The following is a 22,966-nucleotide window of genomic DNA, read 5'->3' as shown; positions in this document are numbered from 1 at the left end:
GGTATATTGTAAATCCCTGGTTTTCGTAACCCCAGGTCGTCTTTGACACTCCCCAGCAGTCCCCCGATCTTGTTGGATGGACAGAAAACACACTTGATATTGTGTTTACGGAGGATCCTACTGATTCTGGCAGAAATAGAGCCAGCATAGGGCAGATATGCCACCTTCTTTGTTTCATCTTGGTCTTCTTCAGGAACCTGTGGTATAGTGGCTGGTTGGAGTGCCCTCTCAATTTGTCTGTCCGTGTATCCATTCTTGGAGAAAACTGTTTTGAGACATTCTATCTCTATAGGTAGATTCTCTTGGTCTGACAGGGCACGTGCTCTGTGGACCAAAGTCTTCAGAACCCCATTCTTCTGTGCAGGGTGGTGACAGCTGCTGGCCTGCAGATATAAATCAGTGTGTGTTGGTTTTCGGTACACACTCTGGCCAATTGATCCATCTGCTTTCCTCTGGACTAGTACATCCAGAAATGGCAGCTGGCCATTCTTCTCCAGTTCCATGGTGAACTTGATATTAGGGTGGCATGAGTTAAGATGTTCAAGAAACTCATTGAGCCTGTCCATCCCATGTGGCCAGATCACGTAGGTGTCATCCACATACCTAAGGAAGCATGTGGGCTTAAATGTGGCTGTCTCCAATGCCCTCTCCTCAAAACTCTCCATAAACATGTTGGCAACCACAGGGGACAGTGGGCTGCCCATATCTACACCTTAAGTTTGCTCGTAATATTGGTTTCTGTACAGGAAATACGTGGATGTCAGTGTATGGCTGAACAGGTCCAACAGAGCACCGTCAAATTTCTCTGCAATCAGTTCTAGTGAGTCCTTCAGTGGGACCCTGGTGAACAGCAATACCACATCAAAACTAACCATGATGTCTGAATCTGTGATGTGCAGTTGCTTGAGGCGTTGCAGGAAATCTTCTGAGTTGCGGATGTGGTGAATACATTTGCCCACAATATTACTGACAACTGGATGTAGGGGCACGCCATCCTTGTGTATTTTAGGCAGACCGTACAGTCTAGGTGGCACTGGCACTTTTTCCCGTAGTTGTCTGATGATCTTATCGGGCATCCCTGATTGCAGAGAAATTTGACGGTGCTCTGTTGAACCTGTTCAGTCATACACTGACATCCACGTATTTCCTGTACAGAAACCAATATTACGAACAAACTGAAGGTGTAGCTATGGGCAGCCCACTGTCCCCTGTGGTTGCCAACATGTTTATGGAGAGTTTTGAGGAGAGGGCATTGGAGACAGCCACATTTAAACCCACATGCTTCCTTAGGTATGTGGATGACACCTTCGTGATCTGGCCACATGGGATGGACAGGCTCAATGAGTTTCTTGAACATCTTAACTCATGCCACCCTAATATCAAGTTCACCATGGAACTGGAGAAGAATGGCCAGCTGCCATTTCTGGATGTACTAGTCCAGAGGAAAGCAGATGGATCAATTGGCCAGAGTGTGTACCGAAAACCAACACACACTGATTTATATCTGCAGGCCAGCAGCTGTCACCACCCTGCACAGAAGAATGGGGTTCTGAAGACTTTGGTCCACAGAGCACGTGCCCTGTCAGACCAAGAGAATCTACCTATAGAGATAGAATGTCTCAAAACAGTTTTCTCCAAGAATGGATACACAGACAGACAAATTGAGAGGGCACTCCAACCAGCCACTATACCACAGGTTCCTGAAGAAGACCAAGATGAAACAAAGAAGGTGGCATATCTGCCCTATGCTGGCTCTATTTCTGCCAGAATCAGTAGGATCCTCCGTAAACACAATATCAAGTGTGTTTTCTGTCCATCCAACAAGATCGGGGGACTGCTGGGGAGTGTCAAAGACGACCTGGGGTTACGAAAACCAGGGATTTACAATATACCTTGTCAATGTGGCATGTCCTACATTGGCCAGACAACAAGAACTGTGGAGATCAGGTGCAAAGAACTTCAGAGGCACACTAGATTAAGACAGGTGACTAAGTCAGCCATTGCTGAACACTGTCTAGAACTAGATCATGCCATGAAGTGTGAGGATACCAAGATTCTAGCACAAACACCCAGATTTTGGGACAGTGTTATAAGAGAATCGATAGACATTAAAATGGCTGACGATCTTATGAACCGTGACACAGGGTACCAGCTAAGCAGAGCCTGGGATTCGGCTCTGGAATTGTTAAAGGAGCAACGGGGCCAGCTGCAACACTACACAAACAGAAGAACCAGAGACATGGAGATGGAAAACGAGCCCCTGACGGACTGCCAGGCGCACCAGACCGAAGATGGAACACCCAGAAGTGGGACTGGTGGGCGCGGACCGCAGAGGGAACATCCAGAGCCGCAGCGGACGAAAAACGGAGCGCCAACGCTCCAACAGGTCATGGCGAGCGGGCGCGGACCGCAGGGGGAATGCTTGGTACCCCAGACCGTAGAGGAAACCCCCAGGAGCGGGTTTTGGTGGGCGCGGACCGCAGAGGGAACACCTAGAACCGCAGTGGACGGAAAACGGAGCAGCAACGCTCCAGCAGGTCGCAGGGAATGGGCGCGGACCACAGAGGAAGCGCCTGCAGCCGTCGGTGGAGGGGGAAGGCCATAGGCATAAATACTGGACTAGGTCCATTTGAGGAGCAGTCTCGGGTCGCACCTGATGAAGGTTACAAGCTATGTGACCAAAATATCGTGCAAGTACGATGCTGATATCCGGCAGAACACCCGACAACCCAAGATGTCATCAGGAAAATATAGATTGCTACTTCCCATAAAGAAGACACATCAAGTTGCAGACAGGCACAATTAAAAGACATTTACATATAGGTTTCAGGCACAGCCTTCATCAGTAAAACACACACACACACACACACACACACACACACACACACACACACGCCATTCACACACACAAGCAAGCACACCTCACGCTCACATGACTGCTAACTCCAGCATCTCAAGCCAGAATGCAGCTATCACATGCGATGAAAGCAGGTATCTGGTGGGGAAGTGGGAGGGGAAGGGATAATAGTGAATGTATAGATTTCAGGCACAGCCTTCATCAGTAAAACACACACACACACACACACACACACACACACACACACACACACCATTCACACACACAAGCAAGCACACCTCACGCTCACATGACTGCTAACTCCAGCATCTCAAGCCAGAATGCAGCTATCACATGCGATGAAAGCAGGTATCTGGTGGGGAAGTGGGAGGGGAAGGGATAATAGTGTATGAGTGGGAAGAGGATGTGGCCAAAAGCTTTATGTAACTGTCTTTTAATTGTGCCTATCTACTACTTGATGCGTCTTCTTTACGGTAAGTAGCAATATGTTTTCATTTCATTGAATTGCAGTCACAATTGCAGATTCGATTCTAGTTTTTTCTGTGATATTTGATGCAGAGAAATGGAAATGGGACAGATGGAAGAAAAGTAAGTGAACTGTTTATCATTACATTTCCTGGCAGATTCAAACTGTGTTCCGGACCAAGACTCAAACTTGGGACCTTTGCCTTTCTCAGCCAAGTGCTCTACCAACCAAGCTATACAAGCACGACTCACAATCCATTCCCGTAGCTTCAATTCTGCCAGTACCTCATCTACCTTCCAAATTTCACAGAAGCTCTCCTTCAAAACATATCCAAGGCTGTGGCTAAGCCACGTCTCTGCAATAAGCTTTCTTCCAGGAGTGCTAGTTCTGCAAGGTTGGCATGAGAGCTTCTGTGAAGTTTGGAAGATAGGAGATGAGGAACTGGCAGAATTGAAGCTGTGGGTAGGGATCGTGAGTCATGCTTGGGCAGCTCAGTTGGTAGACCACTTGCCCACAAAAGGCGAAGGGCCCGAGTTCTAGTCTTGGTCCTCCGCACAGTTTTAATCTGCCACGAAGTTTCATATCAGTGCACACCCCCCTGCAGAGTGAAAATTTCATTCTGGAACTGTTTATTATTTTATTTAATTTATTTATACGTCAAGTTCCATAGGACCAAATTGAGGAGCAAATCTCCAAGGTCAAGGAACGTGTCAGTACGGAAATTACAACAAAAAGTAATAACAGATAAAAATAAAATGTTTATGAACCCAAAAAAAGTCAAGCCATAAGTTTCAGTAAACACAGTCAACAATATAACATAAGAATCAGCTTAATTTTTCAAGGAACTCCTCAACAGAATAGAAGGAATGACCCATGAGGTAACTCTTCCAGTTTCGATTTGAAAGTGCATGGATTACTGCTAAGGAATCACCATAACTGTTAATACACTTATCCCACTGTGAAACATGACACGGAAAAATGTTTGCAGTTGCCTATGGAACTATGACCGCACCCAGGTGTGCACCTCTCTGTCCAAAGCAAATCAATGCCCATGTATATCTTTCTTCAGGGATCCAAAAATAAGTAAATTGCATGGGGAGATACTGGAAACATAGGGAGGATGTGCAAGAGCTTCCCACTGAAACTCTTGCAGTGCACTCTGAACAACCCACAACAGGTTGGGGGGCTAGAATGTTGTCAAGGCTATTTTGACTATGGTGCAGAAAGGTCACTCGGAAGCACTTACACACACAGTCCTATTCTCTCCCCATACGATTTCCACATTTTTGAGCCCTGAAGAAGACATCAGTGGATATCGATTTGCTTTGGACGAAGGGGTACATATCTGGGTACAATCGCAACTGAAAACATATTTCCATGAAGGCACTGACTGTCTTGTCTCGCAGTAGAATAAATGTTTTTACAGTTATGGTGATTACTTCTAAAACAATAAACAGTTTACTTACTTCTTTTCCATCTGTATCATTTTCACTTGATTGCCCCTTGTATATTTGTTTGTTTTGCTATTTAGCTTAGTAATTCCCAATATGCATCTTATCACTTTCTGCCAGGCACCCCTCACTCTTTAAATGCTTTTCAAGTTAAAACGCCATGTCTCATTCTTGTATCTAAAAACTATTGCATGATGGTCATTAACTTTATGTTTCAAACTCATGGGAATTTGGTTTTGAAAGTTCCATTTAGTTTTCCAAAAGCGTTACAGACCACTGGTTGATAACTGTTTGTTTCTGAAGACAACATCTTTGTTTACAAAACATGACAGTTTATGTGTGATGTGTATGACAGAGAAAGGAATCTGTGACCACTGGCACACCAAAATTTTAATACAACACACCCATGTCATACTAACACATGTAAATCGACCTGATGAAGGTTTAAGCCTTCGAAACGCATTATGGATAAAAATAAACAGTGACTGGTACAAATTTGTTGTTTCATTTGATGTCAATAACAGTAAAGCCTAACCTAACATGTTCACATTTAAAGTTAATCTGTTTGTTTCTTCTGTTGTCAACTGGATTCACCTTCAAATGTTCTAACTACAGAAACTTATCAACTGGTTCTGTAACTTCACTGCTAATATGTATTATTTTCTGCTCAGTGCAATGATTGCACATTATTTCTTTACTCAAAGCATTTTTATATCTTCTATCAGCCTTCTGGAGATATGAATAGTCCTGTCACAAGTTTATTTATGGAAACTGAAAGAACAGAACTTTCCTTCCTCTCATATTTTTTTTTAAAAAGAGAGATCTCTCAATTCAAAAACCTGACACTGAGTGAAAACCTTGTTAATTCTCAGTAAATACATCTTAAACATTTACAGAGTTAAGTATGTTTCACTTTTGAATTCTTTTAAAATTTTATTATTTGGGTATTAAATGTAGTGGGGAAGCACTGAGTTGTCTTACTATAAATGACTAGCATTTGCTACAGTTGGGTGTGGAAAGAAGAGGAGGAGATACTTACGTATTCCTGCTGTGACTTCTGACCTAAGTAGAAGCTCACCATCATTGTAATAGCTTGTACAGAGAGAAGAAACTGACTTTCTTCTTCCCCCATTTTGATGAATTCATTAAAGAAACTGAAGTATTCTGTCAGATTCTTCAAATGGGCCTTAGCACCATGTTCCATCTGTAAATAAATCATCATTAGTTAATAAAAATCACAATATATGCTAAGAAATTTACATACAAAAATTATTTTAAAAAAGGCAGCTTATTTGAGGGAATTATGTGCACCAGTTTTCTGGTGCCTAACTTTATAGATGTCAATTAGTGTGCAACTGTAATGTTCACTGCAGTTCAAAGTTTGAAGATGAGGGCGAGATAGGCATAAAAGAATTAACACCAAAAAATTCGCCACAAATTTGATACTACAGCTCATATCGTGGTTATCATATGATATGCACTGATATACAACAATTGATTTTTGTCTACCCTGTCTTGAAGCAATGAAATCGTTTGCTTAAATTGATTCCATATTTCTAGAAGGCTTTTGACACTGTACCACACAAATAGCTTATAGTGAAATTGCGTGCTTATGGAATATTGTCTCAGTTATGTGACTGGATATGTAATTTCCTGTCAGAGAGGTTACAGTTCGTAGTAACTGATGGAAAATCATCAAGTAAACCAGAAGTGATTTCTGGCATTCCCCAAGGTAGTGCTACAGGCCTTCTGCTGTTCCTCATAATGATTTAGGAGGCAATCTGAGCAGCCGTCTTGGGTTGTTTGCAGATGGTGCTGTGGTTTACCGTGTCCTAAAGTCATCAGATGATCAAAATGCATTGCAAAACAATTTGGCCAAGATATCAGTAGGGTGCAAAAAGCAGCAATTGACTATAATTAATGAAAAGTGTGAAGTCATCCTTGCAAGTTCTAAAAGGAATCCACAAAATTTCGGTTACACAGTAAGTCACACAAATCTACAGGCTGTAAACTAAACTACATAATTAGTGATTTTGAATAACTTAAATTGAACAATTACACAGATAATATTGTGGGTAAAGCACACCAAAGACTTTAATTTATTGACAGAGCACTAGAAAATGTAACAGGTGTACTAAAGAGACTGCCTACACTACACTTGACCGTCCTCTTCTGGAGTACTGCCGAATGGTTTGGGATCTACATCAGCTAGGACTCATGGAGATCATCAAACAAGTTCAAAGGAGCTGGTGGTAGTCATTAAAATAAAGTCGTTTTTTGTTGTGCCAGGACCTTCTCATGAAATTTCAATCATTAGCTTTCTCCTCAGAGTGTGAAGACAGTTTGTTGGCACCTATCTACATATGGGAAAATGATCATAATAATAAAATAAGAGAAACCAGAGTTAGCACAGAAAGCTTTTTTTCCTGCACACTGTTCAATAGTAGAATGGTACAGAAGTAGCTGTTTTAAGGTTCTTCGATGAACTTTCTGCAAGTCACTTAATCGTGAATTGCGGAGTAATCACATAGATGCAGAAAAAAAGGAAGAAATATATTGACAAATAGAATGAACAAAAATCTGTGCTGATCATCATGACACCTCATCTGTCTACGGAAACCTTTTACCGATTTTGTAACAGGTGAAGACTCATTCAAATGAACAAAACTGTAATCAGGGACCAATGACCTAGCAGTTTGGTCCCTTCCCCCCTCTTTTAAACCAACCAATGAAAACTGTAATAAATAAAAATGAATTGCACAACAAAATGGGGAAAAGCTCATTTAGTAGTTCCTACTCATTCTGAACATTTCTATTGGGGTATTTAGATGTTGGGATAACTAACTTTATTAATGACAGCAGAAGTATAATATTTCAAGTGGAAATATATTTTGTCAGCACATTTACAATGTTGTTGTTCTGAAATGTGTCAGTAGTTTGGTTAGTAAAATCTGACTCTATGACTCAGTACTCCTCATTTAACTGACAGAAAATTTTATGTAAAGAATATGGTTCATAATGAAATACTTTTACAGTAATTTATTAATCATTTGAACTTAATCATATGTTTCTCTCTCATAGGTGTCGTCAATGAATAATGACATGATGAAAAGTATCAGTTACGCTGCACACCAATAACAAACAACCTGGAGACTGTGTAAGAGAGAAGCTATACATCACTCATTCTAGTGAAAGTAACAGTATGAATTTCATTGTGACTTAAGAGACTGAAATGCCTACAAGTATATTGTGCAAGACTGAATAACAATAATGGAAATCCCTGAATGGAACAACGTGAAACATTAAGGGAAAGGGAACCACTCACCTTTAGCAGACCGAAGTGTGAAACATAGAAACACCTAACAGAAAATACTATTAACACAAGCTTTTGAACTTTTACTCTTTTTCTAGTGAAAGTACACACATTCATAAACACAACAACGCAGGCATGTAAACGCACATGGCGAGACACGTTATGGCCACAGGAGTGTGCGTTTGGGTGTCTGTGTTGTTGTGTGTATGTTTACTAGGTAAACAGCTAGTGTGAATAGTGATTCCTGTTAGGTGTTTACACACTCCACACATCAGTTCGTTAAATGTACGTGGTTGGTTTTCCCTTATTTTGTGTTTCATGAGACTGAAATGCCAAAAATATATTATAAAAGGAATATCACTGTTAAACTTCACCTACCATTTATTTAATGTGAAAAACATTTGGGACTATTATTGCCCCTAAGTTGTGGATTCCTAGACTATCATGAGTATTGCTGCTGATAAAACAAAAATGAGTGATATAAATATGATAATAAGATTGGTGGTGAAAGAGTATAAGCACAAGGTTTGTCAGCTATTTTGGGCCTAGAATTCTGAATCAAGTCAAACAACAAACTATGCATAGTCGTACTCAAACTATCTTCAAGCTCCATTTTCTGTACTCTCTCTTATTTTTGCAACAATTTACACTTTCCTGTCTGGAGCAATGATTTGCACATCACATGAAAGATTTGGCAAATTCTTTCATAGTGACAAAGTATTAGCATGATTACTCTTGTTTATTTAGGGATGCAATTTAAGTTTGCATTTTAACTAGTTTTTCACTCTGTAAGGTGAGCCATTTCTTTGATATCCTACTCCTTATGGTAGGACAAAGCAATGGCAGCAGTAAGACTCACTGTGTATGGTCCATCTTTTTACTTTGTGTACACTGTCAAAATGGGGAATCAAAATTTAGGTCCAGTTGAGACTGTGGGGTACTTAGATAGTTAAATTTTATTACTATCATTAATAAAAACTGACAACATGGGAATAGCCAGAAGTAGCACACCTGTAACATTAGACTACAGTGTTAATGGTACACTAAATGACTCTTGCCCTTCCAAACAAATATCTAAGTGTAATGGTTATATTAATCATGGAATGGAGTGAGCAACTCACAACAGTGAGTTGTACGGAAGGTGAAATGGCTGGCTATGTTTTACTGGGAAAGTACTGGGATAGTGCAACGAACCTATAAAGAGTTCACATAGTGTACTTGAATATTGTTCAATTACTCATTGAGTGCATGTGATATACATCATGTTAAGAGGTATGTGGTTATACTTGTCAAGAGTGTTACAGAGCTTAGATGGGAATCATTGGCGGTAAAGGTACAACCGTTTGACAATACACTATTCAGAAAATTTAGAGTACCAGCATCTTCAAGATTACAAAATGAATCTACTACCTCCAATATTCATCTCATGTACGGACAAAACAGGAAGATTACGGATCCTAAACAGAGGTATACATACAACAATTTCCATAGCAAACTGATAACTGTTAATACTGTTGAAATATGAGATAACTAACTGATACAAAATTTCAGGCATTCTCAGAGAAACTACTAATGACGAAAGTTTGGAGTTTGCAGCTGAGTTAATGTTATTATTTTATATGTTCTTTGAACAAGCTGCCTGGTGTCATCTTAAGATGGGGCAAGCACAGCTATGAATACAGTAATGTCATAAATTTGTCCAGATACTGATTTGCACTAAAGAACTGAAGTGCAGTAATTTGCATGTGCTATTGCACAGCATAATGTTGTCAATAGTGAAACTTTATGGCCACATTTTTTGTTGTTGCACTAAAGAACTGAAGTGCAGTAATTGGCATGAGCTATTGTAATGTTAATAGTGAAACTTTAAGGCCACATTTTTTGTTGTTGTTATTGCACAGATAGCAAACATATCAGTAATTTTAAATTAACTTTGAAGAAAAAGAAAACAGGCTAAATTAACCCCTTAACTTAAAACTCTGTGTTATCTCATTTTTATTATTTTGACAGAAATTTAAAATCCTGAGTATACTTGGACAATTTAAGACATCTGAAAAAATAAAACCTCACTTATATCCATTTTAGCATGGATAGTTAAGTGTTCGGCTGCTAGAGAGCATCTTGTACTATATTTTTAGACTGGCTGTTGTGTTTTGATTGAGGTGGCTGCCACTTGATATCATCTTTACTGTGTGCAGTTTTGGATACTTGACAACAAAACATGCATCTTTGAGACTCTCTACAGTATGTTGTTATAGGTAATGTTTTCAAAAAAAAGGATGGCTATAGTGGTCCTGAGTTTAAACATTGAATTTAGTGGCTCAGAAAGTGAAGGAAAATGTTTTGTTACTTCGCTAGAGACTGAAAGTGGTGAAGTTTTGTCATTTGAGAGACATGTGTTCGCCAGTGGTACGAGGTAAATACATTTACTGTGCTCGAGCCAGCACCTTGAAGATTTATGATCACAGGAAACTGTTGTAAAATACAAGATTAGACTTCATAGCAACACAGAAACTAAAAAATGACTTCAAGTTTAAGGATATTTCAGTCAAAGTCCAGTCCACAAGTTTACTCGACATTTTATTGTTGGTAATCTACAAAATTTTGTAACTCATAATTTTGAGCTTTAAAAACTGTCTCTATATGTCTGTATATAATGTCATTCATTGTAGGATGTTTTTCATTAATTAAAAAAAATATTTTTTGGAATATAATTTGGAAAAAAAAATTTGTAAAGTTACGGGGTTAAGACACTCATTTCTTCAGATAAGTTTTTCTTTTTTAATTATAGAAAATGCTCAGAAATTCTACTTGTAACAACAAAGTTGGGAATAAATAAATATTGGTGCAAACTCCTGGTGTGTTGCCAGTGAGTCTTATGGTCTATATTCCTGAGGGCTATGGTCTAAAATTCCAGTGACCAGCTCTGCATGGGCTTCATCTGGGGTATCACAATGTGGACTTTCACAAAACCATACACAAAAAAAGTCCTACAGATTAAACTGACAAATCTTAGAGGCTGCTAATGAAACAGCAGATTCATTACATATGCGCTGGAACACTCCAGATAATGATGACAATGCAGGTTGCCAATGGCAAGGTTATCACAATCTTTGCAGACTATGAATGCATGTGTTTTACAAAGTATTTCATCAGAAGCACACTTCTTGTGACATTGGTCTACAGACATATTGAAGACTAATCAAAAATGAAAATTCACTCAAGAAAGTTAGGAAATTCAACCAATGAGAAATCCAGGATGGAATGTAACAATACAATGAAAAGAAAGTTGCTATTCACCATATAGTGGAGATGCTAGTCGCAGATAGGCACAACAAAAAGATTGTCACAAATAAAGCTTTCGGCAATTAAGGCCTTTGTCCACAATAGACAACACACACATACACACGCACATGCACACAAATGCAATTCATGCACACGACTTCTGTCTCAGGCAACTGAAACCACACTGCGAGCAGCAGCACCAGTGCATGATGGGAGTGGCAGATAATTATCTGCCACTCCCAAGTGGAGCATAATTATCTTCCCAACCTTGTACAAAAACAAATCTCCCATGCCTTATCTTTACAGTCTCCCACCAGCTCCCAAACTCCCACCGTCCGGGCGCAGAGGAGCATTCCCTATGCAACTCAGTACCACCTAGGACTGGAACAACTGAATTACATTCTCCGCCAGGGGTTCTGCTATCTCACTTCATGCCCTGAAATGAGATATGTATTGCTCACTACCCTTCCCACCCCTCCCACAGTGGTATTCCACAATCCACCGAACCATATACTCATCCATCCCTACGCTGTTTCCAACCCCTTACCTCATGGCTTATACCCCTGTAATAGATCTAGATGCAACACCTGTCCCATACATCCTCAAACCACCACCTACTCCAGTCCGGTCACGAACATCACCCTATCCCATCAAAGGCAGGGCTACCTGTGAAACCTGTCACTTGATATAAAAGCTGCAACCACTGTGCTACATTCTATGTGGACATGGCAACTAACAAGCTGTCTGTCTGCATGACTGGCCACCATCAACCTGTGGCCAAGAAACAAGTGGACCACCCTGTTGCTGAACACACTGCCAAAGATGACATCCTGCATTTCAATGACTGCTTCACAGCGTGTGCCATACGGATCCTTCCCAGCAACACCAGCTTTTCTGAACTGCACAGGTGGGAACTTTCCCTGCAATACATCCTACATTCCCATAACCCTCCTGATCTCAACCTTCGTTATTCCCTGTCCTCACTCAACCAGCCCCTTCCCTGTTCCCATTCCAGCACTACACAGCCGTCATTCCACCATCACACCCAGTCTTTTTACCTCTCTGCTTTTACACTACCCCCCCCCCCCCCCCACCTCTCCCCTGCCCTCTGTCTAACCTGCAGCACTTTACCCCCCACCATACTATCCCTCCCCTTCCCAGCCTCCTCCTTACCCCCACCCAGTCGCCACTCCCATCATGCACTGGCATTGCTGCTTGCAGTGTGGTTTCAGTTGCCTCAGACCGCAGTCATGTGCGTGAGTTGCATTTGTGTGTGTGTGTGTTCTATTGTTGACGAAGGCCTTAATGGCCGAAAGCTTCATTTGTGACAGCCTTTTGTTGTGCCTACGTGCCTATCTGCGACTCAGCATCCCTGCTATATCGTGAGTAGCAACTTTCCTTTTCATAATATTGTTACAACGCTATGAAACAGTGTGACAGGATTGCTGACTGTACTTACACTTAGGAGGTGAAAAATTTGGAATTACCAATAAACCATATGCAAGAACAACACACTACCTAATATTCTAAACTGTTACTTCGTTTCTCTGGGAGAAAGAAAGGTTAAAATACAAGGGTAGGACTATGTGTAGATCATAAGTACGTAACATTTTCTGCCTCTTGAAGTGAGGTATTGGCCAGCAGATATGGAAGAATGTCTATGAAGTACAACACAGACAACAGTCACTTGTCCATATATTAAATTTAGTAGTAAAAATCATGCATGAGTTCATACACATTCATGTTCTTTTCTCTTGCTTTAATAAAGTTATATTATAACCATGGCATAAAATACCAAGTAAAATGAGAATTGGCTGAAAAAAGTGGGAAAGCTTTTTCACTGGTACTAAGGCTATGTAAAATAACAACAGGGAGGATCTGTCTGCTCCATAGTATTTGCCACTAACACACTTTGTGACGTGTAGAGCCTTTAGAGTGCTTGTCTTGAAAAAATTCAAGTGTGGCCAGAGCAAGCGAGTTTCTCATCAAAGATGAGTTGCAGGAACTTCACTGTTTCCTTGAAACTAAGAACGATCTGCCTGAGTCAAGTTTGAGTTGATCAAAAACCTGATGTACATGACTAAATTTGACATACTAACATTTATCTGAAGGATATCTGAAGCTTGTGGTTTTAATACATAATTAGAGTATTGTAATGGATCTGGGAGATGTGTTATTTTCTATCGGATTTGTCGATACCAAATCTAATGAGGGAGGTTGTAAATGTTTTCTTATATTTTTGTCAGAATATTTTTTGTAAATTGTAATTTGCCTTATTTTATGCTAATTTGCTTATATATTCGAGAGTAACAGCATATTGATTAATATTAGTAGATGTGGCGAATAATATCAAAGAGACTGGTTACAAGTGGAAGCTTGTGTGTTCTGTGAAATGTCTTTGACGCTGGAGTCGTCTTTGACCGTAGTCAGTCGGCAGTGAACACTTGGTGTGTGACAGAGGAACAATGTACAGGCCCCCATTATTATAATATCCAAGTGACCAGCAAAAATGAGTTATTCTACTACTTTTTTATACAAACATCAAGAAGGAAGCACATTCAGAAAAATGGTATTTGAAGCACCAAAAATGAGGCAAACACATTGAACCAGGACATTTCCGCAGCCGACGAAACAGAATTATGGAATCATTTATGGAATCATACTTCCACTAGACGATTGAAGCCAACACAAAAAAGTCAAATATCATCTTATAAACATCCACGGAGAAGTGAGTACTGTCACAAAATATGCTAAATTCAAGTATATAAAAATAGTGAGCATATTTCAGTATTCTTATTGTTAGTAATTAACTAAGTACACACTGTTTTTGGTCTTGTTTCACTGTAACTGTTGAGCAAGCACCTTGAGACCACAAAATGAACTAAAGACCAAAAAACTGCCCAAAAAAAGAGATCTTGGACAGAGCTCATAACGGTGGAAATTCTGTTAATGACTACTGGAATATGGGTAACACTTAAAACTCTCCTCTGATGGATAGGATCCTCCTTGTGTACGTGACATGTTGCTAATTTTGATCCTAAAATACCATTGTGGAAGGAAAGAATGGACTATAATGGGAAGATAAGCCTAAAAGCCCCGTTAATAGAGTATCCTGATGATATTTTGATGTTATGTGGTGTCATTCCTATAAAATTGTGTGTACGCAAAAGAGCATCTTATATAGGTGCTCAAGGAAGAAGATTGTGAGCACAGAGTACCTAAGGAAACGACACTGAAGGTGACTAAGAAGTTTTCTGTTTTCTGGAGTCAGTACCAAGTGTCTGTTGATAATTCTTTTCCAATGTCTTCACTATACAACTGGGAAGTGTTACATTAGGATAGCTATTTTAGCTAGTATGGTCCTTACCGGGTTTCAGGAGGGAATCATGACTGCTTCCTTTCAACAATCAGTATACTGTTCCTCAGACAAGAATCTGTTACAAAGCATGAGGAGGTAGTTCTTGGACTCAGTACTCAAATGTCACAACCTGTCATGGTGCACTTTGTTTGGCCCTGCTGTACTGCACCCAAAGATGTAGATTATGCTGTAACTTTTCCCATCAAAACTCCTCTGTACTCTTCAGTATTACTGGAGCTAAGGTCCAACTGTATCCTCTCAGGTAATTCCCGTTTATGTTGTAATGCAGGATCTTGATTGGCATTGAAACTCCATCTATTCCACTGAATAATTTCTGAATATTCATAGTAGCATGGTGTGTGTGTGTGTGTGTGTGTGTGTGTGTGTGTGTGTGTGTGTGTGTGCGCGCGAGCGTGTGCATGCGCATGCACATGGGTATGGTTTCTGAGAGGGAGAAAAACACACTGACATAATTAGGTATAAATCACTGTATGCAGGGGGGTGGGGGTGGGGTGGGAGGGGGGGGGGGGGGAATTTAAGAAATCATGAGTGGAACTAGGCGAAAAAAAGACCCTATGAACATGAGTCCAGAAATGGATGGTGTACATGCAACGACAAAAAATCATCCTGGAACATAGTACAGAACTGTGTCACATCCATATCACAACAAATGTTCAAAGTGTTCTCCATGTAAAGCAATGCACACATTCATAGCTCGCATGTTTACTTTAGCTTAGACGATGTTGGCTAGCTACTTGCCTGGAGCTTGTACTAGGGTTTCTCTCAGTATCCTGTAGAACCCAGTCTAAATATAGTGTACACACAGTCCCCATCTCCCAGCAAGTTCATCTGTCTGAAAGAACCCATGATCACACAAACACCCAAACAGAGCCTGAAATGTTGTGTGATGTGGTTGGTGTCTGTGATGGTGCTTGTTTTGGTATAGTCATGCCACCTCAAGACCCGTTTCCACTGCTTGACCATATGACCACCATCTCGGCTTGTTCCCAACAGTTATACTGCACCATTCTGCTGCTTACAGTGCACTGCATCAATCACACAGCCTGCTACACACTAGGAACACATGGTGTGTGGTCAGAAGAACTTCTACAAGGGTAATCCCAAAAGTAAGGTCCCCTATTTTTTTTATAAGCACAGAACTCTGTTTGTGTGGCTTTTGGTCACACTGTTACGAAGAGTGCTTCACGCGCTGTGTGTAAACATGCGCACGCCACGCTGAGGTGCTCGATCTTGGCTTGGCAGCCATTGAGAATGGAGCTCCCATTGGATGTTACCGCCCGCACGCCACGCTGAGGTGCTCGATCTTGGCTTGGTAGCCATTGAGAATGGAGCTCCCATTGGATGTTACCGCCAAGTGCGAATTGTGCGCAGTTATTTGGTTTTTGAACGCAATGGGCACTGTGCCAATTGAAATCCATCGCCAATTGACGGAAGTGTATGGTGAGTAGGGCATGGATGTCAAAAATGTTTGTAAGGAGTGCAGAGAGTTTGCAGCTGGTCAGAACGAAATTCACGACAAACAAAGGCTCGGGAGACTGTCAATTTCTGAGGAGATAGTGTTGAAGGTTGAACAAAGCATGTCTAAAGATCAGCATATTACCCTGGATGATCTCTGCACGTTGGTTCTTGAGGCTTCCCGAAGCACCGCTCACAGAATTTTAATGGAAACCTTGAACTACCGGAAGGTGTGCACAAGATGGGTGCCACGCATGCTGACTGAGGACTACATGCAGCAATGAGTTGATGCTTCCCGTGCATTTCTTCACTGCCTTGCAGCTGAAAAGGACAACTTTCTGGACTCAATTGTCATGGGTGACAAAACCTGGGCATACCACTTTACACCTGAGACCAAGCAACAATCACGCCAGTGGCGGCATCCATCTTCACCAAAGCAGCAGAAATTCAAACGAACACAGTCTGCCGGTAAAGCCATGACAACCGTTTTTTGGGATCGGAAAGGGATATTGTAGGTCAACTTTATGCCCACTGGGACCACAATTAATGCTGACAGGTACTGTGAGACTGAAAAAACTCAAACGAGCAATTCAGAACCAGAGAAGAGGAATGTTGAGCAAAAGCGTACACATTCTCCATGACAAAGCTTGCCCACACATCACTCGGCAAACCGTTGCTCTCCTGCAACAGTTTCAGTGGAACATAATCACTCCGCCACCCTATAGTCCTGACTTGGAGCCCAGTGACTATCACCTGTTCCCCAAGTTAAACGAACATTTGGCTTGAAAGTGATTCAGCTCCGACAACGAGATGAAAAAAGAGATTCATAACTTTCTGAACAGAATGGCAGTGAGACGGTATGACATGGGCATACAAAAACCACAACAGTGTCTACAAAAATGCATCAACAGAAATGGTGATTATGTCAAAAAATAGCTAAATGTACAAGCTGTAAACTGATGTAAACCATTGTAGAAATAAATAGGTCTATGTACTTACAAAAAAAATAGGAGACCTTACTTTTGGGATTACCCTCGTATTCATCAGGGCCCCCCTATGATGGTACAATGCATTTCCGGACAAATGTTCACAGGATCTTGTCTCCTCCATTTCCAGCCAGGAAATCATTCCTGCAGTTAGTCGGTTTTATTAATGTTCACCCTGTATGGTACTGCAGTATATACATTATCTTCCGCATTCATCCTCCTTACTGACTTCTGTATCTTTGCTGATGGGTTAATAGATTGCAACAATCCTTGCTATGACTGCTTTTCTTCTCTCTTTGATAACATGCCGAGCTTTTACTTGAGCAGTGTAGGAAGGCTGCACAACTGTTAGTTGATGAACTGTGGTGGAACTTTTGAAATGCTGCCTGTCGGTCACTTATGTCTAAATGGCACTCCTTGATCCACCATGGAACTGCCATGCAACAGACAACTTCGATATAGACACTTCAGCAGTGCTGTGAATGATAGCAGTGATATATTCTACCATGTCCTTGGATTCTGGATTGGTGTTGGAATACAGTCAGCTTGCTGCAAAGCATCCAGTGGCTTTATTTAAAATGCATTCAGATGACTTGATGGCACATGGATCCAAATGGGAAACTGGTCGTTAGAGTAGAAGTTCTACACCTCTTCCTGAATGACATTATTTGCTAGTGTTGGAGTACAGAGTGATGGTCAATAGATATGGATGATCTGTTTGCAGGGCTGAAGTGTGTGCTTTTCTGTATTGGGCAGGCAGACGCCATCCAACAAGAAGAAAATCTCCACTAGTTGACCATGGGGGCAAGTGTATGTAGAATCCACTGCAGGTAATTGGCATTTACATCTTTACTGCCACGGTATCCATAAGACTTCTCATCATCTTTATCATCCTTCCTCTGAATGATGTAACCTTTGAACACAGGGTTGCCTGAAGGTTCAAAATGTATCTCTTGTAAGCAGAGGAACAAGAGCATATCCCATGTAAAAAAAGCTTTCCTTCTTCCACACATGTTTTTAAATTTTTCATTCACATCCTATTGCAATAAAGGATTCATTAATCACATGGTGTTTTCTGTGATCCTGTCTCTTGCTTTTGGTGACAATTGTTGGGAAGCGATTGGAGAAATAAAACAACTTCTCACTTGTTCTGTTTTAGGGTAATCTTCATCAGTTAATACTACGTCTTCCTATCTGATGGTTTTGTGTCAGTTTTCTGGATTTTTTCTGATTTTGGGTGTGGATGTCATCTTTTGTTGTTGTGAGGTAGCTTGTCTGGCAACAGCTGAATAGCTTTGTGATTGAGGGTTGTCTCCTTAGTTTGTTCGTGGCAACTACTGGAACTATTTTAAAAGTATCTGCAGGCTTATTAATGTAGATATTATTGTGCATGTACATTTACAAGTGTATGTGTTTGTGTCAATCTCTCTTACTTCTGTTTGCATAGTAGTGCAGACTTTACTACATATGTTCTCAGAGAGGCAGTGATGCATACACAATTCTGTTGGTACCTTTAATTTCTTCAACATTCTTCTCTTCTGCAAACAACAGGGAATTCATGTGGCAAACAGGACAATTTCCTGAGCAGTTTATGCAGAAGTCTAGTGTTCACTACAGTGACCATGCTTTGTAAGAATCTTTTCCACTTTTGCCGCATATAACTTTGCCATTATACCTTACTGAAGAATAATCACATTTTTTACATTTATAGCATCACATCGAATTGGTTACCCAAGGTCTTCCCTTCAGCTGAATAACTCCAGCCTGACACAATCAGGAAGGACAAGCAAACCGAATGATAAGATCAAAGTGGTTGTCTTCTTCAGCTAACCATTCACTCACTTCATCACATTTCTAACTTCTGTTATGCTTTCCATTTCCAAATCTTTTGCAGTTTAGTGATGTCCATGTCCATGACTTCTGCAAGAGAGTGGTCACTTGATGAGAGACAGCAGTTTCAACCAATAGTATTCCACTGTCATTTCAAATTAATATGATACATTTTACAGTTCTAACAATACTTCCCAAAGATTTACTCATGTGCAAAAGGGATACATTTATCTGGTAAATTTGATCGTTGGCGCTGACCTGCCCATGACTTTGGAACCTCGGATTTGTTGAGCTCATACTCAGCCATTACTGGTTGAACTACTGAGGGAAGGACATATAGCAGACAGATCTAACAAAAGGGAAATAGTGCTGGTCTGAAACTTCCTGGCAGATTAAAACTGTGTGCCCGACCGAGACTCCAACTCAGGACCTTTGCCTTTCGCGGGCAAGTGCTCTACCATCTGAGCTACCAAAGCACGACTCATGCCCGGTACTCACAGCTTTGCTTCTGCCAGTACCTCGTCTCCTACCTTCCAAACTTTACAGAAGCTCTCCCGCGAACCTTGCAGAACTAGCACTCCTGAAAGAAAGGATATTGCGGAGACATGGCTTAGCCACAGCCTGGGGGATGTTTCCAGAATGAGATTTTCACTCTGCAGTGGAGTGTGCATTGATATGAAACTTCCTGGCAGATTAAAACTGTGTGCCCGACTGAGACTCGAACTCGGGACCTTTGCCTTTCGCGGGCAAGTGCTCTACCATCTGAGCTACCGAAGCACGACTCACGCCCGGTACTCACAGCTTTACTTCTGCCAGTACCTCGTCTCCTACCTTCCAAACTTTACAGAAGCTCTCCTGCGAACCTTGCAGAACTAGCACTCCTGAAACAAAGGATATTGTGGAGACATGGCTTAGCCACAGCCTGGGGGATGTTTCCTGAATGAGATTTTCACTCTGCAGTAGAGTCTGCGCTGATATGAAACTTCCTGGCAGATTAAAACTGTGTGCTCGCAGGAGAGCTTCTGTAAAGTTTGGAAGGTAGGAGACGAGGTACTGGCAGAAGTAAAGCTGTGAGTACCGGGCGTGAGTCGTGCTTCGGTATCTCAGTTGGTAGAGCACTTGCTCGCGAAAGGCAAAGGTCCCGAGTTCGGGTCTCGGTCGGGCACACAGTTTTAATCTGCCAGGAAGTTTCATATCAGCGCACACTCCGCTGCAGAGTGAAAATCTCATTCTGGAGTGCTGGTCTGTTTGTCAATCATGCAGTTGTGGTCTTCAGTCCAAGGACTGGTTTAATGCAGCTCTCCATGTTACTCTGTCCTGTGCAAGTTTCTTCAACTCTGAGTAACTACTGCAACTAAATCCTTCTGAATCTGCTTAGTTTATTCATCTCTTGGTCTCCCTCTACAATTTTTACCCCCCCCACACTTCCCTCCAGTACTAAACTGGGATCCCTTGATATCTCTTGATGTCCTACTAACCGACCCCTTTTTCTAATCAAGTTGTGCCACAAATTTTGTTTCTCACCAATTCTATTCAGTACCTCCTCATTAGTTACGTGATCTACCCATCTAATCTGCAGCATTCTTCTGAAGTACCATATTTTGAAAAATCCTATTCTCTTCTTGTCTAAACTGTTTATTGTCCATGTTTCACTTGCTTACATGGCTACACTCCATGCAAATACTTTCAAAAAAGAATTCCTGACACTTTACTCGAAGTCAACAAATTTCTCTTCTTCAGAAATGCTTTCTTTGCCATCGCCAGTCTACATTTTATATCCTCTCTACTTCAAACATCATCAGTTATTTTGCCACCCAAATAGCAAAACCCATTTACTAATCTAATCCCCTCAGCATCATAATCCTCATTTTACTTTTGTTGATGTTCATCTAATATCCTCCTTTCAAGACAATATCCAATCCGTTCAACTGCTCTTCCAAGTCCTTTGCTGTCTGTGACAGAATTACAGTGTCATCGTCAAAATTGAAAATTTTTGTTTCTTCTCTGTGAATTTTAATTGCTACTCTAAATTTTTCTTTTGTTTCCTTTACTGCTAGCTGAGTATACAGATTAAGTAACATTGGGGATAGGCTACAGCCCTCTCTCACTTCCTTCTCAACCACTGCTTCTCTTTCATGTTTCTCGACTCTTTATATCTGCCATCTGGTTTCTGTAAAAATTGTTAACAGCCTTTCACTCCCTGTATTTTACCCCTGGCACCTTTAGAATTTGAAAAAGAGCATGCCAGGCCACATTGTCAAAAGCTTTCTCCAAGTCTACAACCACTGTAAAAGTATGTTTGTGTTTCCTAAAGCTATCTCCTATGACAAGACGTAGGGTCAGTATTGCCTCATGTGTTCCTACATTTCTCTGGAGCCCAAACTGGTCTTCCTCGAGGTCTGCTTCTACCAGTTTTTCCATTCTTCTGTACAGAATTCATGTTAGTATTTTGCAGCAGTGACTTATTAAACTGTTAGTTCAGTAATTTTCACACCTGTCAGTACCTGCTTTGTTTGGAACTGGAATTATTACATTCTTCTTGAAATCTGGGGATATTTTGCCTATCTTGTACATCTTTCTCACCAGAGGGAAGAGTTTTGTCATGGTTGGCTCCCGCAAGGCTATAAGTAGTTCTATTGGAATGTTCTCTACTCCCAGGGACTTGTTTCTACTTAGGTCTTTCATTGCTATCAAATTCTTTACAAAGCATCATATCTCCCATCTCATCTACACCTACATCTTCTTCCATTTCCATAATATTGCCCTCAAGTACATCTCCCTTGTACAGAACCTCTATATACTTCTTCCACGTTTCTGTTTTCCCTTCTTTGCTTATGACTGGTTTTCTATTTGAGCTCCTTAGGTGGTTCTCTTTTCTCCAAGGCTCTCTTTAATTTTTCTGTATGCAGCATCTTTCTTTCCCCTAGTGATATATACCTCTAAATCCTTGCATTTGTCCTTTAGCTATTTCTGCCTAGCCATTTTGCACTTCCTGTCAACCTAATTTTATTGACATTTGTATTCCGTTTTGCCTGCTTCACTTTCTACAGTTTTATATTTTCTCATTTCATCAATTAAATCTAGTATCTCTTGCGTTAGCTAAGGATTTCTACTAGCCCTCGCCTCTTTGCTTACTTGATCCTCTGCTGCCTTCACTATTTCATCTCTCAAAGCTACTCATTCTTTTTCTTCTTCATTCCTTTCACCTGTTCTTGTGAATCGTCCCCTAATGCTCTCTCTGAAACTAAAAATTACAGATGTAGTTTCCCCTTGCTTTCAGTCATTTGCAGAACCAGCACAGCAAGGCCATTTTCGTCAATGTTACAAGGTCAGATCAGTCAGTCTTCCGGACTGTTGCCCCTGCAATTACTCAAAAGGCTGCTACCCCTCTTCAGGAACTACATGGTTGTCTGGCCTCTTAACAGATACCTCCTCCATTATGGTTGCATCTACGGTACGGCAATCTGTATCGCACCAATGAAAGGTCCATGGTTACCAATCACATGCTAGCAGAACCATTATTTTAAGTCCCCCTGGGGGTGGGGGGGAAAGACTTTTGTCTAATGTTTCCTGACTACTAAATGCCACTGTAGCACAGCACTATATATCTGAGTGCAACATTCCCTTGTACAGTATATGTTGAAAGGAATGTCTTCCAGTAGTGTAAGCAATCCCACACGGAAAAAAGTGTATAATGCTGTCTATTTAATTTGGGAGGTACAAACCTTCTGTGCATCATAGTGATGCAAAAATGTTTTATTTGCCTGCATCGAACAATGTGATATGCGGTGCTGAATTTGCATGGTATTTCTCTGCTGTTCAACTAAGACACATTATGAAAGTACTTGAGTTCCTTTTAATCCAATTCCAGTGTTTTTACAGTTATTATTCACTCAACATTGCCCTTTTTGGGTGTAAAAATTACCATCTGCTCAATTGCTGTA

At 40.9% G+C, this 22,966-nt stretch overlaps 1 protein-coding gene across 1 annotated transcript in view; it reads right to left on the bottom strand.

The window, feature by feature from the left end:
* Positions 1–22,966, bottom strand: part of LOC126472697 (ubiquitin carboxyl-terminal hydrolase 34) — a 529,852-nt gene that overhangs the window by 117,975 nt on the left and 388,911 nt on the right. Inside the window, exon 38 of the mRNA XM_050099952.1 lies at positions 5,814–5,978. Within this exon, the coding sequence (XP_049955909.1) occupies positions 5,814–5,978 (165 nt within the window). The remainder of the gene's footprint in view (positions 1–5,813; positions 5,979–22,966) is intronic.

The sequence above is a fragment of the Schistocerca serialis genome, chromosome 1 (genome assembly GCF_023864345.2).
Source record: "Schistocerca serialis cubense isolate TAMUIC-IGC-003099 chromosome 1, iqSchSeri2.2, whole genome shotgun sequence".
Taxonomy (NCBI): Eukaryota; Metazoa; Arthropoda; class Insecta; order Orthoptera; family Acrididae; genus Schistocerca; species Schistocerca serialis.
This window is presented reverse-complemented; position numbering and strand designations above follow the sequence as displayed.